General features: G+C 39.6%; 1 protein-coding gene across 1 annotated transcript in view; it reads right to left on the bottom strand.

The window, feature by feature from the left end:
• Positions 1-17,231: 17,231 nt before the first annotated feature.
• The window catches only part of NXPH1 (neurexophilin 1), a 169,729-nt gene continuing 163,308 nt past the window's right edge, over positions 17,232-23,652 (bottom strand). Inside the window, exon 2 of the mRNA XM_065399696.1 lies at positions 17,232-17,993. Coding sequence (XP_065255768.1) covers positions 17,232-17,993 — 762 coding nt within the window. The remainder of the gene's footprint in view (positions 17,994-23,652) is intronic.

Raw genomic sequence — 23,652 nt, forward strand, 5'->3', positions numbered from 1 at the left:
GAGCCCAATTCTGAAGGCAGAGCTGCCGCCAGTAGCAGCGCAGAAGTAAGGATGGCATGGTATGGTATTGCCACCCTTATTTCTACGCTGTTGCCTGCAGAGCAGGCAGCAGCCACCACGCACCAGCTGCCCAGCTTTGAAGGCAGCAGCACAGAAAGAAAGGTGGCATGGTATGTTATTGCCACCCTTACTTCTGTGCTGCTGCTGGTGGGGCGCCATCTTCAGAGCTGGGCGCCCGGCCAACAGCCGCCACTCCCCAGCCATCTAGCTCTGAAGGCAGCAAAGAAGTAAGGGTGGCAATACCGCAACCCCCCCCTAAAATAACCTTGTGACCCCCCCTGCAACTCTCTCTTGTGTTAGGACCCCCAATTTGAGAAACGCTGGTCTCCCCTGTGAAATGTGTATAGTAGAGGGTAAAAGCATACAAAAGGATTTCACGGTCTGTGACGCGTTTTTCATGGTCGTGCATTTGGTAGGGCCCTACCTGTGACAGTCTTGCTTCAAATTCATTCTCAACATCCACTTCTGTTGTGACACCTACACTAAATCAGCCACCCATTTGCCATCCATCCTAGCTCAATCAGGAGTAGCAGGCATTATGTAGCTAAACAAAAGTCTACTGACTTCAGTGGAAGTCTTGTCACTGACTTCAATGGTCTTGAGGACATGCCCTAAAGGAGTAGGGTATGCAGTCAGATTTGGGTTCATATTAGGGATTTGGGTAAAACTGAGTGCTTAGTACTAAACTGATATTTTTGTAAGTATTTACCACAATGTTTAGTCTGGAGCGAGATGGGAACATAGGACTGAAAGGAACCTGCTGGCCACTAAGTCCAGTCTGCGGCTGTTACAGGCAGCCCATCATATAATCCCATTCATAAATTTATCAAGCTTCATCTGTACAGGGAGACTTTGACAAACCAGTAAAGTGCCTAAAACCACTATGGCTTATTGTTAAAGACAGCCTAGTCAGCAAGCTGTAAATTGGCCATTCAGCAATCTCAGCTTGACCAAGGCAGGAGGGGAGGGGGTTTTGGGGTGCCACAGAATGGGCAGCTTGACCCCGCATCCTTCCTGATAAAAATTGTGTTGAAGTTGCTGATACATGTGTTTTAAAAGAGTAGGATATGCCCCAGGAGTGTCTATTGAGGTCTCAAGAATGCAGGCTCTGGAAAAACCCACACCTGGGTTAATCAATAATCAGAAGGAACCTCTTGCTCAATCATTAAAACTGCTTACTTAACAAGGTTTCTGTAAGGGACATGTCATTGTATTACTAATGTATAAATAAGGGGGAAAAGCTTGAGATAGTGGGACTCCTTTGGGGGGGGGACTCTTCAGGACTGGTCTCTCCCTCTGGATGCATCTTGTGTTCCCCACCGGCAGACAGGCTGCGACTGTGCCACTCAGCTTTGGTAATTATCAAGGGTTGGGGGTGTTTTACTAATCTTGTTGCGGACGTGTGTAAGTGCTTGAGTCTAAGTAAAGTTTAGCTTTAAGTGAAAGCACTCTTGTGTTGTCCTGTTTGTGCCAGCCATCTATCGGTCGGACGGCCGTGTCTCCCCTGATTTATTTTCTGATACCTCCTCGCAGAATAAAAGTTACCAAGAGCTTTGGGTTGAAAGAACCCCGGGTAACACATCTTAAAACCAGTTAGACTTCTTCCCCTCACTACTCCTATTGGAAAGCTGTTCCAGAACCTCACTCATCTGATGCTTAGAAAGTTTATTCTAATTTCCAGCCTGAATTTATTCATGGCCAGTTTATACCCAGTTATGTTTGTGCCAACAATGTCCTTTAGCTTAAATACCTTTTTCTCCCTTCTTGGTGTTTACCCCTCTATGTATTATAGAGAGCAGTCATATCCCTTCAACCTTCATCTTGTAGGCTAAACAACCCAAGATCTTTTTGTCCTCTTTTACTCTCCTCACCCTCCTCCCGTAGCAGGAAAGGTGGCCAAATACTGACCCAATAAGAAGATTGCAAATGTTTGCAAGATCTAAATCATTAGGAGTGTAACTGAATGTGATGCAATGTAACATTCACTGGAAAGTGAAATGATAGAGGGTTATCTCTGATGCCATATTTGAAAATATACACAGCAAAAAAACACGGTCTCAAGTCAAACACACTGTACCCATTTCAAGATGATGTCCAGTTCAGTTACTTCAAATGATTGACAGACAAATAGAATCTGCAGCCAAATCTCTTATAACCAGCAATTTATTTTCAGTCCATAGACCTTCAGAACTATCCTGTGTGTTTCAGATTGTCCATATATTATTTTGTGATATAGCGAGGGCATTGGATAGTTCAAACCTGCAAAGAAAAGATTGGCAATAATGACACTCTTCAATAGCGCCTTTCAGAAACCTCAAAGCAATGTCCTATAACTGTAGATGGAGAAGTGTTGTCATCTCTTAGAAGAGCAGCTTGTCTTCAAATGGAATATGTGCAACAAAGGAAAGTCTACAAGGGCCAAATGGTAATAGACCCTTACATGACTGCATAGTGTGGGGCTGGAGGGGATATAGGGAAATGCAAGGAGCATTTTTTCGCTTGTGCAGGCCCACCCAGGAATGCCCAGTTCCCTCCAGGGAGTAGGGAAGAGGCAGAGGCATCTCCTGTAGTATGGGTGGCAACGTCAGGGGAAGCAGACTGTACCAGCTTAAAGGTTGCAGCCTGGGCAGTTGCACTGCATCTTGGGGTGCTTGGAGAGGCATTTTTCCTTCCTGAGGTACAATCCTTTAGAGAGCTTTTCCTGGGATGATAAGGCTCCACACTGTCCCTGACTTGGGCCTCTGATTAAATGCCACAATTTGGCTCTAAGAGAACTTGAAATATAAACAACAGAAGAGAAAAAGGACCCATCTCTGCCCAGACACTATAGGAGATGAGCCAGTTTATGATGGCCAGACTGAGGGCACATGACAATAATTGGTACTTTATTTATAACAGTTAATAAAATTGAAAATATGTATATAAAATTGTATTGATCTGATTGCATCCTTCCCTCTCCATGCCCTTCATATGTCACTTCTCTAACATTATAAACTCCTGGCTGCAGAGCCCTTGCCTTTGTATGGGTTTACAGAGCACCTTGCACAATGGGGCTGTCATCCTGATTGCAGCTAGTGAGTGCTACCTTGTATGAATATTCAAGTCCCACAGTCTTCCTGTCACTTAGGCCCAGATCTTCAAATATACGTAGGTGCTGCACTCCCATTGAAATCAATGTGAGTTAGGCACCTAATACCTTTGAGGATCTGGACCTGTGGGCCTCAATTCCCCATCTGTAAAAGGGAGATAATAATACTTCCCTACCTCACTGGGGTGTTGTGAGGATAAATACAGTAAAGATTGTGAGACTCTCAGATATGACAGCAATAGGGTCCATACAAGTGCCTTAGATAGATATTAACAAATAATAAAACAATGTAAAGAGTAGCCTCAGGTAGGTTTCTGTCATCCATATATTTGCATTTAAAAGCTTATCAACAAGGAGCAACTCCATTTAAAACTAAATGACCTAAAATTAAAGATCGCAATCAAAGAACATTTTTAAAGGTCAAAATCATTGCGTTGATGAAAAGATTAAAATCCTTTGCAATCATGCATAGCTTATTTTAGCCATATGGTGCCCTTACAATGTAGAAGATTGCCTTGTTTTTACAAAAGCCATTTCCTCAAATTAGGACTTCTGTGGTGCCATAATCCAGGCAATGCTGGTATTTCTAATACACACATGCCAGCAGCAGGAATGCACAGGGCTGTTTCTAATCCATCAGGATTTGGCAGCACGAACCTGAAAGAGACTACAGATCTTCTCCTTCTTTGGAAAATTGCTTCACTTGTTACTTATTAATGTGGCATAGAATTAGGCCTTTACGAGTACTAACTAGTTCCAGGAAGAGAGACTTTTCTGCCTCAAATTTACGCTCAAAAATACACTCGGGTACAAAAGCAAAGTTTCTCTCTTTCCTTTCCCCGAGGCAGACAAAAGATAAAAATTGCTGGTTCCCTTGATACATGACAGTTCTCACTTTTAGTCAGTAATCAATGTTCTGTTTAGTCCATGCATATTCATTTCATTAAACTGTGTGATTTTGGTCTAAAAAGTGCCACTGTAGAAATGCCAGTTTGTTAATTGTGGTACCATTAAGCCTCCACCTGTTCAGGCCTAAGCTGATTTACAGACTGGGAAGAGCTGGTGTTGTAAATTTGGGTGGAAAAGGGAGGGATATGGATATATTTTTGGAAACCAAAAATAAAAAAAAAGAGTTCAGGCATTGTTACTATACTAGCAATAAGTCATCTTTAGAGACCTGAATTTAAATCTGGCCAATCAAATACACTGTTTCTGACTGTATAGAGGTCAATGAATAGAGCCCAAGATGCGGGGGGGACCTGGATTCTAATTCTGTCTCTGACAGCTATTCAAACCAGAATCCACAAAGGGGAGGTCAAGATGAGGGGGTGCTCCTATACTCTTTAGCCCACTGTATTGGGGCACTCACCTAGGATGTGGGAAACCCCAGTTCAATTCCCCTCTCTGCCTGATGAGAAAAGGGGATTTGAAGAGTAGTTTCCTACTTCTCAGGTGAGTACTAAAACCACTGGACTATACAGTCATTATCACTCTTGCCCACTTAATATTTAATTAGCAATACACAGTGGAACATCTTCAACAGGAGAGATTGATGGAGCCATAGTCCAGTGGCTCGGGCACTTATCGGAGAGGTAGGAGACCCCTGTTCAAATCCCTCTGCCTTATGAGACAGAGAAGGAAATTGAACTATGGTCTCCCACATGCAAGGTGAGTACCATAACCACTAGGCTAAAATTTACAAAGGAGGCAATCTCCACCATTTGTATTTGGTAATTTAACTGGTGTTTTAGAGGATTTGGTGTTTGTATTCTCCATCAGTGATTTCTATAGCAGATATGCTCAGCTTGCATGTTACAATGAGGTGAATGTGTCCTGAATCAGGAATCAATTGAGCTAAATGAGGAAGCACATCAGACAGCCTGTGCATTTACTGCAATATGTCCCACACTGATGATAGATGGAAGACAACCAAAGCTGGCAGGTGAAACGGTTAGTATCTAGTGGAATGGCTACTTCCCCATTTTCTGCCAGGGAGAGAAGGTTTAGGATATGCTAGATGAGTAAACTAAAAGTTCCAGAAATTTGTAAATGAGCCATGTGAAAAGATAACTGGTGATAAGTGACAGCTAATTATCTTCAGTTGGCAACTCGCCACCAGGTGTTCTGAACCATATATGAGTAGGGAACAGGAAAGCAGTCTAAGGGCATTTTCTTTTAGGAGAGGAAATGTGAGACAGAAAGAAATCATAAGCTAGCTATTGAAACTTTATGTTATAACTTCCTGTTATGTTTTCATTTGACTGAGGCAGAGTACAGGTAGGAAACAGCTGGTACCAGTAAAGTAAAAGAAAGATGTATCTGGTAGTTAACAGTGGAGCAGAAATCTGAATTTCTGGGTTCTCTTCCCAACTGTGTCATTGATTTGCTCTGACACTGAGCAAATCACTGAGGTTCTTTATAACTACACTTTAGGCACCTAAGTATCTTTGAAAATCTGTCCTTTAACCTTTCTGTAGCTGTTTCCCCACTGTGATTAGGAACCCCCTTCCCCATTTTAGATTACACTTAAATCCTCAGATAAGGAATAATTGTATGTAACATTGATGGTTGTTGGTGTGCAGTATTACAAAATTAGTTGATGCATTCATCCTATTAGATGGATTTTAGTAAAACAGTTGATTACATATCTCTCAAACTCTCAAGTGGAAAAGTAATCCTAATTGACCTAGTTTAAAATACTATCGTGTGTACTAAAAATGGCTCAATGACCCTAAATGAAGGGAAATGATAAATGGCAAGGGGCCAATGGGGCACAGGAGCGATCATTGCAGGGACTGCTCTTGTTTAACATTTTAATCAATTATTTGGAAGTGAGAATAAGCACAGTAGTGAAGTTCACAGGTGACATTATATAAGAAGGAGGTGTGACATACCGGAGCGGACAGAAGTATAATAGAAAGGGGGCTCCAGAGAGGAAACAGCTGTAGGAAATAACAAGTTAAGAAAATGTCTGCTAATGCCCTTGAGAAAAACTAATCTAAAACATAGATACTGAATAAGAGGAAGAGACCTGGGCAACAGTGAAACCCAATATTAGAAGTGATCATGAACAACCAATATGACATGAGCTTTCAATGTGATTTGGGGCTGCATGCACAGAGGCATTTAATCACAGAGCAGGAAGGTAATAGTCCTACTCAGCTTTGGTGGGACTCCACCTGGAATGCTGCATTCATTTGTAGGCATCTCATTACGAGAAATGTGTTGACAAACTGGCAGAAGTTCAAAGAAAAGCAACAAAAAATGATCAGGGCACTGGAAGGAGTTGATTGAGAAAAGGTGATTAAATGGCAGAAATACAGATAGTTTGGCTAGAGATATAATAAGTCTACAAGTGTTTGAAGGGTTGAAACAATGAGAACTTAGTGTGAATCATGGGGTTTAACTAGAACTAAAAGAATGAACTGGAAAAGGGAATGTTTTAGCTTAACATAAGGAAAAAGCTTTCTGACAGTCAGCTGTATTAGACAGTGGTATAGTCTTCCTTAGGAAAAAGACAGAAGCTCACTTCCTTGGGACTTTTAGAATGAGACTGGACAAAAACACCAAGAAATGCATTGTAGGAAACAATCTCTTGTATTAGTAGAGAGATGGACTAGTGCATCTGATAGAAACTCTATTTATAATATCTTTGATTAAAGCAACAGAGGGTCCTGTGGCACCTTTAAGACTAACAGAAGTATTGGGAGCATAAGCTTTCGTGGGTAAGAACCTCACTTCTTGCATCTGAAGAAGTGAGGTTCTTACCCACGAAAGCTTATGCTCCCAATACTTCTGTTAGTCTTAAAGATGCCACAGGACCCTCTGTTGCTTTTTACAGATTCAGACTAACATGGCTACCCCTCTGATACTTAATTAAAGCAGTGGCAGTTAGTATATTTAGAAAAAAAACAATAAAAATACGACCACCACACACCCTGTTTTGGATCTTCTCGAATGAACAGATTCTGATACACTTATGCAGGCTGGGTAGCAAAGTAGTCCCATCTACTTCAATGGGATTATTGAAATAGTTTTATAATGATATAGCCCAAAGTGAATACATTTAGTTACACAGCAACTGTTGATATCACTTTTGTTCTCTGTGGCTCACTAACCTAACCATCTTCAGATAAGGTTACATTTAAAGTTGAATTTTTTGTTTGTTTTGTTTGGTCCAATGGTAGTTCTGTGCACAACCTTGTGGAAGATCCAATTTGGAATCAAGCTGTCAAACTCTTATCCATGTGCCAACAGCACTGCTGACACCACATACCCAGGGCAACATTTTAAAACTGAGTTGCCTGAAGGTTATTACTGAAATAAGAACTTATGTGCATAATTTCACCCACCCAAATTTTTAAAATGTTGGTCTCTTCCTCTTTGGAGGAGTAACTTGCATCACACAACAGCAACCCCTTTCAGGGATTAAGGAGCAAAGCTAAAGCTACTACAGAGAATCCTGTCTAGTCCTCCATAGTAGGATCATGATAGCTATGAGGTAGGGCTTCAAAGATGGAAATTTAGGGTGAGAGTTTGTTAGGTATCTGCCTCTCCCTGACCCCCAATTGAAAAATAGAACAAAACTATATGTGTCATCTCTTCAAGATCATCATGGTTCCTGACAAGCTGTGTTATTTCTGCTTCACTCATAATCAGCAATAACTGTTGTGCAGTCTGAGTATAGCTGGCAATATACAATGTTGATCGTGGATAAATAAATCTTGCTTTTTTGGGGTGCTGCCAATACTAAAAACTATTTGCTTTTTAGCAAACAAATAAAATATGGCTTGAAAGGAGCAGCTGGGTTCAGAACTTAAGTGCCAGATAGAAACTTTTCTTACTATAAATACTATTGAAAAAATCATCAATCAAAACTAGAAAGGGACTGATCACTCCAATGCAAAGTGAATTCCCATGAACTCATGGGTGGTAAAGGGATCTTAGGAAATGGGGGAGGGGGTTATATACCTAACCTGTAGCTCTACTCTGAAATTTTCTTCTGATATTGAATCTTTCATGAATACTTATGTTGTATAGTAGCCCTAAATAAGAAGCTACCATTAAACAAAGACAAATCAATGGACACCTGCAGTATAAAATATCTGCTTTTACATAAATTATGTTAAATGTATGACAAAGACAAGGAAATGTAAAGTTTAACATGAACCACCATCCATCTGTGCCTTCACCTGTTTTGCCTATAGTAGACAGAGTGTGAGTCTTAGATCAGTAAGGCTCAAATCCTCCCAATGAGAGCACAGCTTGAATATGGGGCTGTGTAATGGGGCCATTGGAAGGGAATGGAAACCTTTTCCCCACCAGGCCTCCTGGCATCTTCACAGTCCTCTATCTCTGCAGGAACAGAATGGGGATGTTCTGCAGATCTTCCGGCTTGCCCCAGTTCCTCTCTCTGCTCTTAGTATTTACCATTATGGTTAGCAAAGTTGTACTTAGTACATACTACACCACCTAGTAGTAGATCTTCTAGCCTCTCCCCCATACCTTTACAAACATTGTTTTGCTTCACAACAGTCATGGTAATTATTATGTATTGTCACACTTTTATTGTTTCAGATGCCTTCTCCACCAATAACTGTCACTTCCATTTTTGCTCAGCTTGAGGTTTATGCATCTTGTACCAGGAACTGAATAACCTAGATGAAGAAGTGCAACATTCATAGCATCTGTGCGGCGATATCCCACACAAGCCACCACAAAACTCTGCTTCACTTTATGCAAGGGATGTATGCCCCCTGTGTAGCCCATCTTCACAAAACCTGCCTTTGACAAGGAACTAAATTGGTTCTGCTACCAGGCACCCCACACCAGCAAAAGACGGGTTATGATTTACACTGATTTTCATGCCATCTGTACTGCAATACCCATGCACGACGGAGATGAATGCAGAATGGAGTGTCAGGTTTAACTTGTAATTGCCTTGGCTTTTGTCAGTTTGTCTCACATCTTTAACTTTACTTAATCATCCTGTAGATTATTTTTTCTGCTGTTAATTAGGACTGGAGTTGCAGTGAGCAGCTGGTCTGGTCCCGCTCTGAAGCGATCACAAGTATCTGAGATTTTTTTTTAAATATATTTGTATTCTTCTGAATGACTAAGAAAAATGATTTAGCATCACTTATTCCACTCCTTTGACATCCATCTAAGTTGAACTAGAGAACTGCCAACTGTACAGCAGAAGTGAAATAAACAAGTTGAAGAGAAACGTTTAACATTTTAATGAGAAAAAATAAACTCCTTAACAGAACAGGTGATCTATTTGTTAGTTTGGGTAATGATAACATTTTAGTTAATTAGCAGGAAAAGTAGAAAGTAATTAAAAGGTTTTATTTTGCCCAGAGGAAGCAGTTACCCTTTTGGAGAGACTGTGTTATACTTATCAGCAGACGCTATCAGGTGCATAATACCCAAGTGAATGCAATATTTCCACAGTCCTGGGAATTTACTTGCCCCTTAGAAATGTGGCTGTTGAATTTTAACAAGTGTTTATTTCACAAGCAACAAAAAAAGATAGGAGTTAAACATCGCTGTAGACATGGATGTACTCAAAATTATCTTGAGAATAAACCCATTTGTTGTTTTTAGCATCACTGCAGTAAGAGAAATGACGATAGTTTAAAATTGCCCTTATTTTCTCTTAGCCAATAGTATGAGACCCTCATGTATTTACTTGCTTGTTGTATCTGAAAGTTTTTGGATTTGGAAGTGGCACTTAATGGTAGTACATTAAAAAGATTGCAGGAAATGTTCTGACTCACAAAAGGGCCTTAAGTGTAAGTGAAACTCAGGTCTTCAAACTTTTGCTTCTGCAAAATCAATCAAACCTCTTAACCTTTTGTGGTGCACCCAACACTGCTATAGATGGAAGAGAAGTTTTACAAAAAGTCAGGAAGGCTTGTAAGCTAAAATATTCAAAAATATTGGATAGCGGTTTGGAGTATCTTTGAGAAATGTATAATTTTTTGTTGAAAATATAGAAAATTATATTAATCATACCACTAAAATTGTGTATACACAATTTACAATATCTTTGCTGTCTAGTGTTTTCAAAATTGTAAGTTCTTTGGGGGAGGGGGATGCTATTTTCTATATGTTTGTACAGTGCCTCTTAAATTGGAACCCTGACTTGGTTGACCTCTAGACTCTACTGCAATTTAAAAGTTAAATAAAATTATTATTATTTTGCTGCTTTTAAGGCACACAGTCTTTGACAAGAATACAGATATTCTGAGCAAGTTTTCATTAGAGATTTCACAAATCAAAAAAAAGTCTTACAAAAAGTAGAAACTAGGTTAAATTACAAAGGATGAATATGAACAAATAACACAAGTACGTAGGGACAAAATTAGAAAGGTCGAGGCACAAAACGAGATCAAAGTAGCTAGAGAGACAAAGGGTAACAAGAAAACATTCTACAAATACGTTAGAAGCAAATGAAAGACCAAGGACTGAGTAGGCCTGTTACTCAATGAGGTGGGGGGAAATAATAACAGAATGTGGAAATGGCAGAGGTGCTTAATGACTTATTTGTTTTGGTTTTCACCAAGAAGATTGGTGGTGATTGGATGTCTAACATAGCGAATGCCAGTGAAAATGAGGTAGGATCAGAAGAGGCTAAAATAGGAAAGAACAAGTTAAAAATTACTTCGACAAATTAGATGTCTTCAACTAACCAGGGCCTGATTAAATGCATCCTAGCATACTCAAGAAGCTGACTGAGGAGATATCTGAGCCATTAGTGATTATCTTTGAAAAGTCATGGAAGACAGGAGAGATTCCAGAAGACTGGGAAAGGGCAAATATAGTGCCAATCTATAAAAAGGGAAATAAGGACAACTCAGGGAATTACAGACCAGTCAGCTTAACTTCTGTACACGGAAAAATAATGGAACAAATAGTTAAGCAATCAATTTGCAAACATCTAGAAGAAAATAAGGTGATAAGTAACAGTCAGCATGGATTTTTCAAAAACAAATCTTGTCAAACCAACCCGATAGCTTTCTTTGACAGGGTAACAGCCTTGTGGATAGGGGGGAAGCAGTAGATGTGGTATATCTTGACTTTAGTAAAGCTTTTGATACTGTCTCGCATGACCTTCTCATAAACAAACTAGGGAAATGCAACCTAGATGGAGCTACTATAAGGTGGGTGCAAAACTGGTTGGAAAACTGTTCCCAGAGAGTAGTTATCACTGGTTCACAGTCATGCTGGAAGGGCTTAACGAGTAGGGTCCCGCAGGGATCGGTTCTGGGTCTGGCTCTGTTCAATATCTTCATCAATGATTTAGATAGTGGCATAGAGAGTACACTTATAAAGTTTGCGAATTATACCAAGCTGGGAGGGGTTGCAAGTGCTTTGGAGGATAGGATTAAAATTCAAAATGATCAGGACAAACTGAAGAAATGGTCTGAAGTAAATAGGATGAAATTAAATAAGGACAAATGCAAAATACTCCATTTAGGAAGGAACAATCAGTTGCACACATACAAAATGGGAAATGACTGCCTAGAAAGGAGTACTACAGAAAGGGATCTGGGGGTCATAGTGGACTACAAGCTAAATATGAGTCAACAATGTAACGCTGTTGCAAAAAAAGCGAACACCATTCTGGAATGTATTAGCAGTAGTGTTGTAAGCAAGACACGAGAAGTAATTCTTTTGCTCTACTCCACACTGATTAGGCTTCAGCTGGAGTACTATGTCCAGTTCTGGGCACCACATTTCAGGAAGGATGTGGACAAATTGGAGAGAGTCCAGAGAAGAGAGACAAAAATGATTAAAGGTCTAGAAAAAATGACTTATGTGGGAAAATTGAAAAAATTGGTTTCGTTTAGTCTGGAAAAGAGAAGACTGAGAGGGGACATAACAGTTTCCAAGTACACCTCTACCCTGATATAACGCGACCCGATATAACACGAATTCGGATATAACGCGGTAAAGCAGCGCTCCGGGGGGGCGGGGCTGTGCACTCCGGTGGATCAAAGCAAGTTCGATATAACGCGGTTTCACCTATAACGTGGTAAGATTTTTTGGCTCTCAAGGACAGCGTTATATCGAGGTAGAAGTGTATGTAAAAGGTTGTTACAAGGAGGAGGAAGACAATTTGTTTTTCTTAACCTCCGATGATAGGACAAGAAGCAATGGGCTTAAATTGCAGCAAGAGAAGTTTAGGTTGGACATTAGGAAAAACTTCCTAACTGTCAGAGTGGAATAAATTGCCTAGGGAGGTTGTGGAGTCTCCATCATTGGAGATTTTTAAGAGCAAGTTAGACAAACACCTGTCAGAAATTGTCTAGATAATACTTAGCCCTGCCACAAGTGCAGGGGACTGGACTAGATGACCTCTCGAGGTCCCTTCCAGTTCTATGATTCTATGAAATGGCAACTTTTTAAGGAGGTTCAGGATACATATATGTCATGAAGATAACATATGGATCATCTATGGTCTATTTAGAAAAGGTAGACTGAATGGCTTGATAATTTTAATGTTCACTATTTGCGCTCTTTTCAAGGACTGATCTGAGAAAAGAGCGGGGATAGGATTTTTACACATTGTGTAATATTTAATACATAAATTCACTCAATTTGTCTTATTTACATACAATAGTTTTGGGGTCCCAATCCAACTCCCATTAAAGTCAGTGGGAATCTTGGCTCCTTGACACCTCCATGTTTTGACATGATCATATTAATGAACTATAGAAACTTTTCCTCTGCATCTCTTTTGACCTAAAATCCATGTCAATGTTAAATACAGAATCAAATACAGTTCATTAGGGATGGAACATGCCTTTCAAGTTTTAGGCTCTGTTTAGTATGATCCAGAAGGGCATGGATATCACATGTAGTGCTGAAGTTGCAATTCAATATTATCCGGCAAGCACTGTCCTTCAGTCAAAATGTTAAAGGGAGCAGAAGGAGGTTGTCCATTTCTAGTGGCTGTCCAAGTCAGAACCAAGGATTCATTGCAATGCATGTTTACCTACACAGTCATCTAACAGGTTGTTTTCATAGCAATTTGGCTTACCTAGAGAATTCCAAATTAGAGTATAGAATTCTGAATGAGAATACATGAGGATCCTCCCATTGAATTACAGTATAACCTTCTTAGAGTGAAGACTTTTTTTATAAAACATCTCTATGAACAAATATTTATATATCTGCATAGTGGTATGAACTGAAACAATTTGAGACTTCCATTCCACTCTACCATGAATGGAATTTTTGCTATTTCTCAGTTCATTATAAGGCGTTCCCATTGAATTCCACTAGTTTGGAACGTCACACATTTTAAGCAAACAAAGATAAAGTTCAAAGAGCTGCTTTTCATATGATCAGTGACGGCTGGGAGGGGGCCAGGCTATATTACAACAGTACAAGTGAAGCCTCAACAAGGAGAGACGAAGAAGGATATTCTGCCTCTGACATAGATTTTTAAAATATTCACTGTCATTACATAAACTGACGATGTTCCCATTTTCCTTAAAAGTTTAGCACTGTGATCCAGCACTGGAAAGTAAAGCCAGCCCTGTTTCTGTATATCCCTGTCTTCAGAGTTCCTCTCTTCATTCCAGTGTCACTAATGCCACTAGTGCCTTAGCATTGAACCAGTCAGCTCTTAGCTGACTACGTTACCATCTGATCTAGTGCAATCAATACCTCACCATCTTGGATTTTTTATTCATATGAGGATACATACTGTGACTTATACCATACATTCTTGTGCCATTTTAGTCACTTTGTAATAATGGTTGGTCAGTAGCAAGTATTTTGGAGTCCCATACCCCATTATCAAACAATCCCTTGCATACATAGTAAAATAATGATAAACAGCATGAGACAATTTTGAAACATTAAAACAGAAGAAGAAGCAAACAAAGAAAATACTCAATTCCAGAATATGTATATTTAGAAAGAAAATGTGTGACACCCAAAATCTTTCTTATGCTAGAGATTTGTGATCCGAAGTTGCCTGGTCTAATTAAGCACTGCTGACTCACAGACCCAGTTACCCAGAAGTACATTGTCTAACAGAGCCAGGGCACTATGTATTTACATTCATTAGATTCAATTTTCACATGGGAAAACTAAAACCATGTTTCAGCAAGTTTACCTCACATGCAATATTTTGCCAAGAGATTCTTGTGAAGAAACTAGGTATCTCAGCAACGCACTGTGTTATAATTCATACTCACATCACTAATTCACATCCAGATCAACTAAAAGGACTATTCCAAGTCCAAAGTCAAGTAAGTTCATGAAAAACAGTAGTCAATTCAAAAGAAAACAGTTAAAGAAAATAGTATTAATGAGAGTGACAGAAGCAGCAAAAAGTATAAAGCTTCCAATGTTAGGAGTTGACTCACTCACTATCCATTGGTTGGCATGTTTTTATATTGGTAGTGGTTGTGCTGTTGGTATATAGTAAGCAACCATGTATATATTGCATAAGTTAGAAAGTTTTTTTTTTTTAAGGGTAGGAAAAAACTGAAAATGGTGACCACTGAGTGGACATACAAAACTGATATACATTACTACCAGTGATAACATTTTACACCCACTTTGCACAAATATAAATGACTACAAAAAGTGCAGGTCACTGGAGACTCATGCCCTGTGTAAATGCTTATTAATCATTATAATGGTTACTAATAATGTTTAATACTGGTATTTTACATACTCCTAAGGTGAAATCCTGGCTCCGTTGACTTCAACATGGAGCCCGTCCTTAGTGTGGATTACTTCAACTTTAAATATTTTAATATGCAGAATAGATACTTTTCACACAACACAAATCATGAATCACTAGCAGTCTATTCACAATTACTAGCAGAGGTGGAGCAGAAGCAAAATCCTGGCTCTGCGTATTCCCGGACGTTGTGGAAATGTGGATCAGAATCTGAATTTTATGGCTTGGACCATCTCTTTCTCCAAAACTGTGCAGAGTTCGCAGATCCAGGGTGATAAGATTGTCCTCTCGTATTATGAAGAAATAATTTCCATTATCATATTGTTTCCAAGGAGTTAAAGACGTGATACTGTGGAAACCTCTCCTTCACTTATAGTCAATGGTATAAACATTTGTCATTAGTTTTATTCATCTGTTTCATTTTCATACTATTCTTTAGTAAGAGGGTTAAGGTGACAAAAGATTCATCTAGGATCTTGATTTAAGTCCCAGGCAATTCAACATGGGATTGGAAGTGGTCTCTGATTTCTCACTTCTTGGACCTTTGAATCTCCGGAGCATTAGAGAAGTGCATGTCTGGGCTTTGGAAAGGCTTCTCTTTGTTTCCTGCATAGACTTTTCTCAGCACAGCTTTGGCAGCCATCTAGGAGCAAAGGATAAAATTCATGTGTGGGTGGGCACAAATGGTAATCCTAAGAGAAATGAAAGGGAATCTGAGATCCTTTCAATAAAGCCTTCAATTAGGTATAAACATACCAGTGAAGTTATTGTGGTTGGATAGCTGGAAGCTGGGGGCAAAGTGTGCCACTATGCACAAAAATGATGTACAATCAATTGCTTTCCTATTAGAGGAATAAAACTCTTCCACTACATACAAGGAGGTTTGTGCCTACACTAGGTTATAATTAAGGCAAAGGCAGACTTGTGCACACACAGGGAGAACAACTTTTCCCACTTTTAAATTGGTACGTTGCTTTCATTTATGACTAATAATAATTTAGGCCCTGCTCCTGCAAATTGTTCTTTGAGGGATGACTCCCACTGAAGTCAACAAGGCCCTATGACAGCATTGAGATCTGCCTGCGTGCTATAACTTGGGATAATTCTGCACAAATTTGAAGACGCAAGATTGAAAACCATGATGGAGTTTTAGCATAGTCTTCTTGTTGGACCATTTAAACCACCATCTACACAGTACATATTGAAACTCAACTTTAAGTATTTTATTTTTATGTACAGTTCATTTTTTTGTCTGGAAATAAAATATCTAAATACAGACAGACCGTAATGTTGTATATGTATAGCTCTCAACAATACTTTAGCTGAATAAATGCTTTGTACATAATTCTGTCTTTTTAATGGAGTTTACAGCTACATTGATCAAATGGATTCCTCATTTCCTTGATTGTTTTTAACCAATAACAAGCAGAGAGACAATTACAAGTTAATATTAATAAGCAGCTCAAATAACACTGGTTAAACTATGTACAATACAAACCATTCATACAAATGAAGACTAGGATATTGAATTTGTTACAATATTTGTAATAAAGATAAGGCAGCCACTTATAACTTACATGTTGTCTATCAGGCATTTTCCTTCTTGCAGAACAGTTGGAGAGTTTTTAAGTAGCTCAGCTGGTCTCAACTCTGCCAATTTAAATGTTCAGTGAAGAAATATGAAACCATAATGTCTGCCCACATGTAAATTCCAAATGTCTGCTCATCTTTACTAGTAATAGGCTCCCTCCACAGAAAAAGAGCCACCTAACGCCACCTTGAATGTGCCTACTGTATGCTGGAAAAAAAGTCACTATGCTTTGCTGTGTTCATATAATAAGGAATACTGAACTCTAGACACACATTTTTTCCCCATTTTAACAAGCATTTACTCCTATAGTATTATTTACCAGTACAGCTAGTCTAAGCAGTAGAATGCATGAGTGGGGATTATTGATTGGCATGTATTCAAGACTTTCAAGGAGATTTCCATAACAGTTTGTGTTAGAAACCATTCTCTGTCTAGTTAATCCTTTTGGCTTGATGATAGGTTATCCTGAAACAATATGTATCAGACAAAGACAGCCCTCTTAACAGGAATCTTAATAGGTGTGAGCTGAAAAGAGTGCGTGTCTGTGTGGTTTTATTTCGAATCCATAGTGATTTACAACTAGACTGATACATGGAGCTGACTGGGCAGAAATTACATTAGATTGTTTTCCACTAACATATTTGCAGCCATTTGACAGCAACAGCAGCAGAGTGTAGACACATTCCAGGCAATAGGGGTGGCCTTCTTCTTTGAGGTAACAGCCCTGTCATATGACCTCTTTTATTCCTCAGGCTTCAGTCTCAGACACATGTTGTTCATTCTCAACCTGAAGGGAAGTAGGGCGTGTCACTGTGGTAGTTGTAATCAGGACACACCTTCTGTACTAGTTTATAATCTGTACTATAAAAGGAAATGTAAATACAGATTACTTTAAAGGGCTTGGAGCAGAGCCATGACACATGACTTTGGGTCTGCTCCTGATAACATGTTTTTGAAGGGTCATAGTTGCAGAGTGTGTTCTTGGTGGCCTTGTCAACCTTTTCATATTCGATGCGACAGTTAAAGGACTTGGAATCTTTGGCATCAATCACTGTTTGTTGTGCCAAGTCAAATTCCACTATTTTGGTTGGGGGCACCAGGCTCACAGATACATTCCCTTGGCCAGTGGAATTGTGCCTGAAATAAACGCTAAACGTCCCATTGCCATGATCAACAATTTTCCCAGTTATTAAAAGGTTTAACTTCACAGTTTTGATGTTGGAATGAAAGTCGCCCCAGCCAAACATTTTCTTAAATTTCCCAGTCTTGACAATGGGCCGTCTCTTTGCTCTGGGTCGAGGCTCTTGAAGATCTGTGGAGTTCCTCAGCCAATCCCAGAGATCTTGCTCAGAATACGTTTCTGGGGCATCATATCGCAGGTCCAAATCTGTATCATTTTCTTTGCCATGAAAAGTCTGTGATAGCAGTCGGCTGATGGACAAGTCTTTGCTGCTTTCTGTCCATATGTGCTTTAGTGTGGATTTGGAGCTGCCTGATTTTAGAAGTTCTGATTTGCCGCCATTTGTTAAATTTGCACATGTGACCTGGGGGGGAAAAAAAAGATCAGATTGAGATAGGTACCTACAAAACCCATTGTTCCCACCTGAGGCCAAAGAGCTTGGAGTTCAGAATTAAACAGAGTTAAAATTAATTTTAAAGATAAACTGAAGTATATACTCTATACTCAAAGTAAAACAGAACAGAAAGATAATTTGTGTTCTCTTTCCAAGGAGTCATAATCTATTTCTCTTTAATACATACAATGCCCTTCTGAATTAATCCATAAAGCCCCTTCAAATCCCAGCTCAAAACCTACTTCTAATGTGAAGTCAGCAAGCAGTCCAACAACCAATCGTTGTTTTTGTGTGCCAGTTGGGGATAGCTGATTTTTCTGATTAAAAAAAAAAATTAAGATGCTGTTGAACCATCACAACCAAGTTGTGCAATAGCGAGCATGTGCAGTAGCAAGTGTGTGTAAGCATGTGATCTTATTTTCAATACCCACATGCTCCCTCCCTCCCCCACTTTTCCCTTTGGTTTGTCACATTCACTGGTTGTGCCTTGGCTTGAACTGAATTTATATACTCTTTAAGGAGGAGACTGTCTCTTACCATGCCATGGCTCTCACTTTACTGGGGTGGTTTTCGCACTGAAGGAGTAATAACAATGTATCTATGCTGCTGCAACCTCCCCCCGTGCCAATGTGCATTAGAAGTCTGCACCTGAATAAATGCAGTTCTTCCACTGCAAATTCCCCTTGTCTGAATAATCCTTACACATTTATAAAGTACCTAGCACATTCGGGGTCTCTGATCCTGATGCTGGTGATGGGCTGGGACCCTGGGGCTCACTTCTGATTTATATCTTATGTTCCTAAAGCTCACACTTCAGGTTTTCAGCCATGTACCTTCAGGGGTTAAGAAAGGATTCCCCCCACACATTTGTTCTGAGCCTTTTTTATCACCTTCCTCTGAAGCATCAGGGATGGCCACGGCTGGAGATGGGACATTGGACAGTGAGGGCCAGTGCTCTGAGGTGGCACTGAGCATTCTCTCTCTCAGGGGCTTGGCTGGCTAGTTCTTGTTCGCATGCACAGGGTCTAACTGATCGCCTATATGGGGTCAGGAAGGAATGTCATATTGGCAATGACTTGGGGGCGGGGGAGTTGCCTTTTCTCCAGTGTGTGGGTGCGGGTCACTTGCCAGGATTATCTGGGTATACCTCACTTAATCATTTCCCTGCCATTGCAGGACCTCAAGCACTGGGGTGCCTTGGTCCCTTCTATTCTCTGCATGTTGCACATAACTGTCTAGTCTCTAGTGGGCTGTAACACTTTGGTCTAATTTCGGTTGTTGGGTTTAGTGTGTGGGTGCTGGGTGGTGGTGGTGGCCTGTGATAGACAGAAGGTCAGACTAGATTATTTGGTGGTCCCTTCTGGCCTTAAAATTCTATGACTAATTGGGGCTTCTAGGCTATACTACAATTTAAATAATAGAGAATAATAAAGGGCTTGATCACGGCTTTTCCACGAGCCCTGCATTAATGTCAGGCAGCACATTGCTGTGTTATCCCTGGACTGACTTGAGCAGTCACATTTCCCTCCTGGTCCCCCTGCTTCTACAGAGAAGGAGTATGCTGTGCTGGTTCTATACCCAGCATAACATATGCTCCCAAAGGCAGTGGTATATCTGTGCCACCCAACACATTGAGAAGGAGCGAAGCCAAGGCTCTGCCCAAGACCCCCCCACCTATATGCAAAGTGGATGCAATGGCTCTGCAAAGGGGGTGCCTGATATCCCTGTACCACCGTGCGGCCCAAGCCATAATTCACAAGTGAATTATACAACACAGAAATCCAAGTGAGTGTTTGACTCCTAAAGTGAAGATTACAAAAGTGAGACTATCTAAGTGAAATGAACAGTCCAAAAATACAGAACCAAGTTTTATAAAATCATGAAATCCTTGCCCTGAAATCCTGAGGAATCTAAAAATGTCAGGGCCAATTTTTCACATCTGTCAGCACCAGAGCAAAAAGACCTAAGCTAGCCATGTTCATTTTTCCATTGTAGCTTTAAAAATAAAGTACACATTGTCATACTTTCTGAAGGGTAAGCTGACCAATCTTGGTTTGTAAGTGGACTGTGACTGCTCTTAACTCCTTTGCCTGGCTACAATGAGCATCACAGCAGCCCTGGCTGGTAATTTCATCATATGGGTGTTTTAGGAGCCATCCCATTATCCTGTTTGCTTTTATAAATGCCTCCTCCCTTTATCAAAATGAATTGGACATATCCCCACTCTCTGAACCTCAGTGGAAACAAGATAACACATATAGCATGAAGCCTTCTTGCTGGTGCAATCTAGGGATATTTGTAAAGAAAGGCAGCGAATATAACAAAGATATTTCCATATCCTTATGAGCATGGAATTGAACTGTGTTGCTGACCAGATTTCTCTTTCCAGGGTAGTTGCGCCCCCTCCCAGACATGCCACATGGAATACTGAACATCTTGAAGGGATGACAGGTATGATGACAGCCTTTTTTTAAAAAAAATTAAGTCAGTCAGAATATTAGCAGAATAGCACCAATGCATTTCAAGTTGGGGTGGGGACAGAGCCCAAGAGAAGAAATAAATAGAATGTGCTCTTTATTTAGGATTTATCCCTTGGATGATTTTTCCATCTTTTGAATGGCAGGAAGGATAAATGCCACCTAGCATTTGATAGGTGGTTTGTATCTGTGTCTTAGCATCAACGCAGTGAGCAAGGAGAGAGGCTGTAATGAAATGGTCTGATGGAGCACTGGTTAATGAAGCAGCAATGAAGATATCATGGGAAGAGAGACTTAGAACATAATTTTGCAGAGGCTTATGAGGAGTGAGAGCAAAGTAGGAGAAATGTGGTTAAAAGAAGAAATGTGCCAGTCTGAATCTAAGCAGTTAACTAGCAGATTTAGTGTGCCTGCAATCTGAAGGTAGGAAATAAATTGCTTATTGTCATATTTTACTCTCCTCACAGCTTGCTTTTTCTTCTCCTTCCTTTTTTTAAAAAACATTTGTGTTCCAGTGAGTTACATTTCAAAGGATTATACAGCAAATTCCCACATAACAGGATGTAACACCATAAAGCTCATTTTGAAGAAAAGCTATTTTTTTAGGCTACATAAAACCAAGGACCCTGGAGAAGAAGTGGATATTTCTGAAATACTTGCTGTCGGCTACAAATCATGAGTGTTTTAAAAGCTAGTATATCTCAAGTTTAAATGGAAGTTTCAGATTCCAAGCAAGACACATTGTTTCATATCTGACCTAACAAACGCAATTGATTGTTACTCTCATTGATTTTGTAATAGTTTAAGAGCTTCTAGTCACGCAGTTGGCCCTGAGACCTCTGTTTGTGATTTTCTATTTGGGTAACTGGCCGCATTCATGATTTAAGACCTGTTCCTGCCCTCCCTTGTCAGGCATCTGAGCAAAGAGTCTGACTAAACAGTACAAGAGCACCCAAAAGGGCTAACAATACAATTCATTGCTCATCAAAGTAGTAGTATTTGCAAAATGATAGTATCTCGTTTGCAACCCTATAGCTTTTTCCCATACTACTACTGTGTTGTGTTGTAACTATACATATATTCCCCCCAGATGCGCACGCCATGTAGTACATAGTTTGGCTAATACAGCCATGTGGAAAAGCAGGATTTATTTTATGATTTTGTTATATCTGTGTTCACATCTACCCAACCATCTCAAAACCGTCACAAAAACTGTAATATAATTGTAAGAAAACATCCAAACCCATGACATTTTGCATGCTTCCTGAGTGAAAACTATTGCACTTGAAAATGGTCCCATTTTAGCATAAAAATATCATGAAAACAGGACCAATTTCCAATACTCAATGAAATGCAAAAAATATTAAGTATTTCAATTTGTTGTGAATATGTCTTCATCCCTAGAGCATGTACACACAGTTCAAAAATACATGTACTATAACATCCATTTTGCTTTCTCTTCCCCCCCATCTCACTGAATATATATCAGGTGCCATTTAATTCTTGATATGTTCTGCACTGTATTGTTTACCATACTGCAGTAGAGTTCAATGGGACTCCTCTCACATGGAAAGTTATTTGGGTAAGTTTTTGCTGTATGGGGGATTTGCCGTATTCCCTATAATTAGCATTGGGCCTACATAAACATCACAGTAAATTTAACTACCATGGACAATAAGTGTCAAGATTTATTTGGGTTGTATTATACACGACATTTCCAAAATCTGTACTATGAGTTTCTATCAACAGAAGCTCTTTGGACTGTCTCTTACTATAGATTTATATAGTGCCTAGCACAAAGGAGCTCTGATTTTCACTGGGAGCTTTAGGCACAACCATAATAGAAATAGTAATAGATAAAGTATGAAATGCTGACAGGTATACCTACTACAATGCATGTCATTAATGAAGTAAAGATCTGATTTTTTCTTCAACAAAGAAATGCTTCCTGAAATTTTTAAATGATTACAATGGTGGGAGGTTTCAGGTGTTCAGAAGGGAACTACAACAAAGAGTAGAAGACATTTGGGGGCCTGATCCAAAGCCCACTGAGGTCACTGAAAGACTCACAATGAGTATAATGGGCCTTGGTTCAGGCCTTTTAGGTGGAGAATGCATATTTCCTCTAGATAGAGTCACTAGACCCTCGTGGTATCAGAAATCACACTATCATCTGGTCACCCTTTTCCCATGAATAATGACAAATTGCTGTTCAATATATTTTTTGTAATTTTGGACAGTGCTCTCAGTGAAAATAATATACAAAGTTTATATTATGGAGACAAAGTATATTTTCATGACTATGGAATTGATTTGTATGTCCAGTTTCACTGAGTTTCAACAAAACACTCCAGTCTTTGTCTGATCCTTTTAGAGACTGAAGACATTTTCACAGTGACATTAGATGTCACTGATTAGACATTAACTTCATTAGATGTGTTTTTCATGAGCATTATTGTCTCACTTAAGACTCCTTAAGAGAGGGTAACTCATTTATCTCAAAGCCTTTGGGGTTCAATTTAAAGACATCCCTCATGCACATGAACCTATTACCTATCGTAGGCCAAACCTGGATGCTTGAGATAGATAAGTTTTTTAAAAAATCCAAGTGGTACAAAATGACTCTTGATTTCTTAGTCTTTCATTATACTGTAGATCTATTACAGTTCATTATATATAATTACAATATTGGTTTAGAAATTATGTATTTATTCCTCTAAGTGTATGAATACTTGAGGGCAAATGGAAATGTAAACAAACAATCTAATACTCAAGGTAGGAAATTTCTCTCTTCAGGTAAATAACTAATCAAAAAAACCCAAGTTAATTTTGGCTGGCATACCGTAGTAGGAATTTGTCAGCTCAGTGTTTGCATATTCACTGTGCAGCGCAACACAGAATTCTGACTCCTTGGCCAGATGCCTCAGGTACTTTGCTAGTACAGGAATGTGAACACAACATAGGTCTAAATGGCACTCTAATGACAAGACACAAGCACTCAGAATTTTCACCTAGATCCAATGTCCACCCATAAACATTATTATTTGGTTTATTGGTTGATGGGAAGATCTGAAGATTTAGGACCCTGTTGTACTTTGATCAGCTTTGTAGTAGTGGCTCAGCCTAGAGCCATATGAGTAGTATAGGGCAAT

The sequence above is a fragment of the Emys orbicularis genome, chromosome 2 (assembly GCF_028017835.1).
Source record: "Emys orbicularis isolate rEmyOrb1 chromosome 2, rEmyOrb1.hap1, whole genome shotgun sequence".
NCBI classification, from domain to species: Eukaryota; Metazoa; Chordata; order Testudines; family Emydidae; genus Emys; species Emys orbicularis.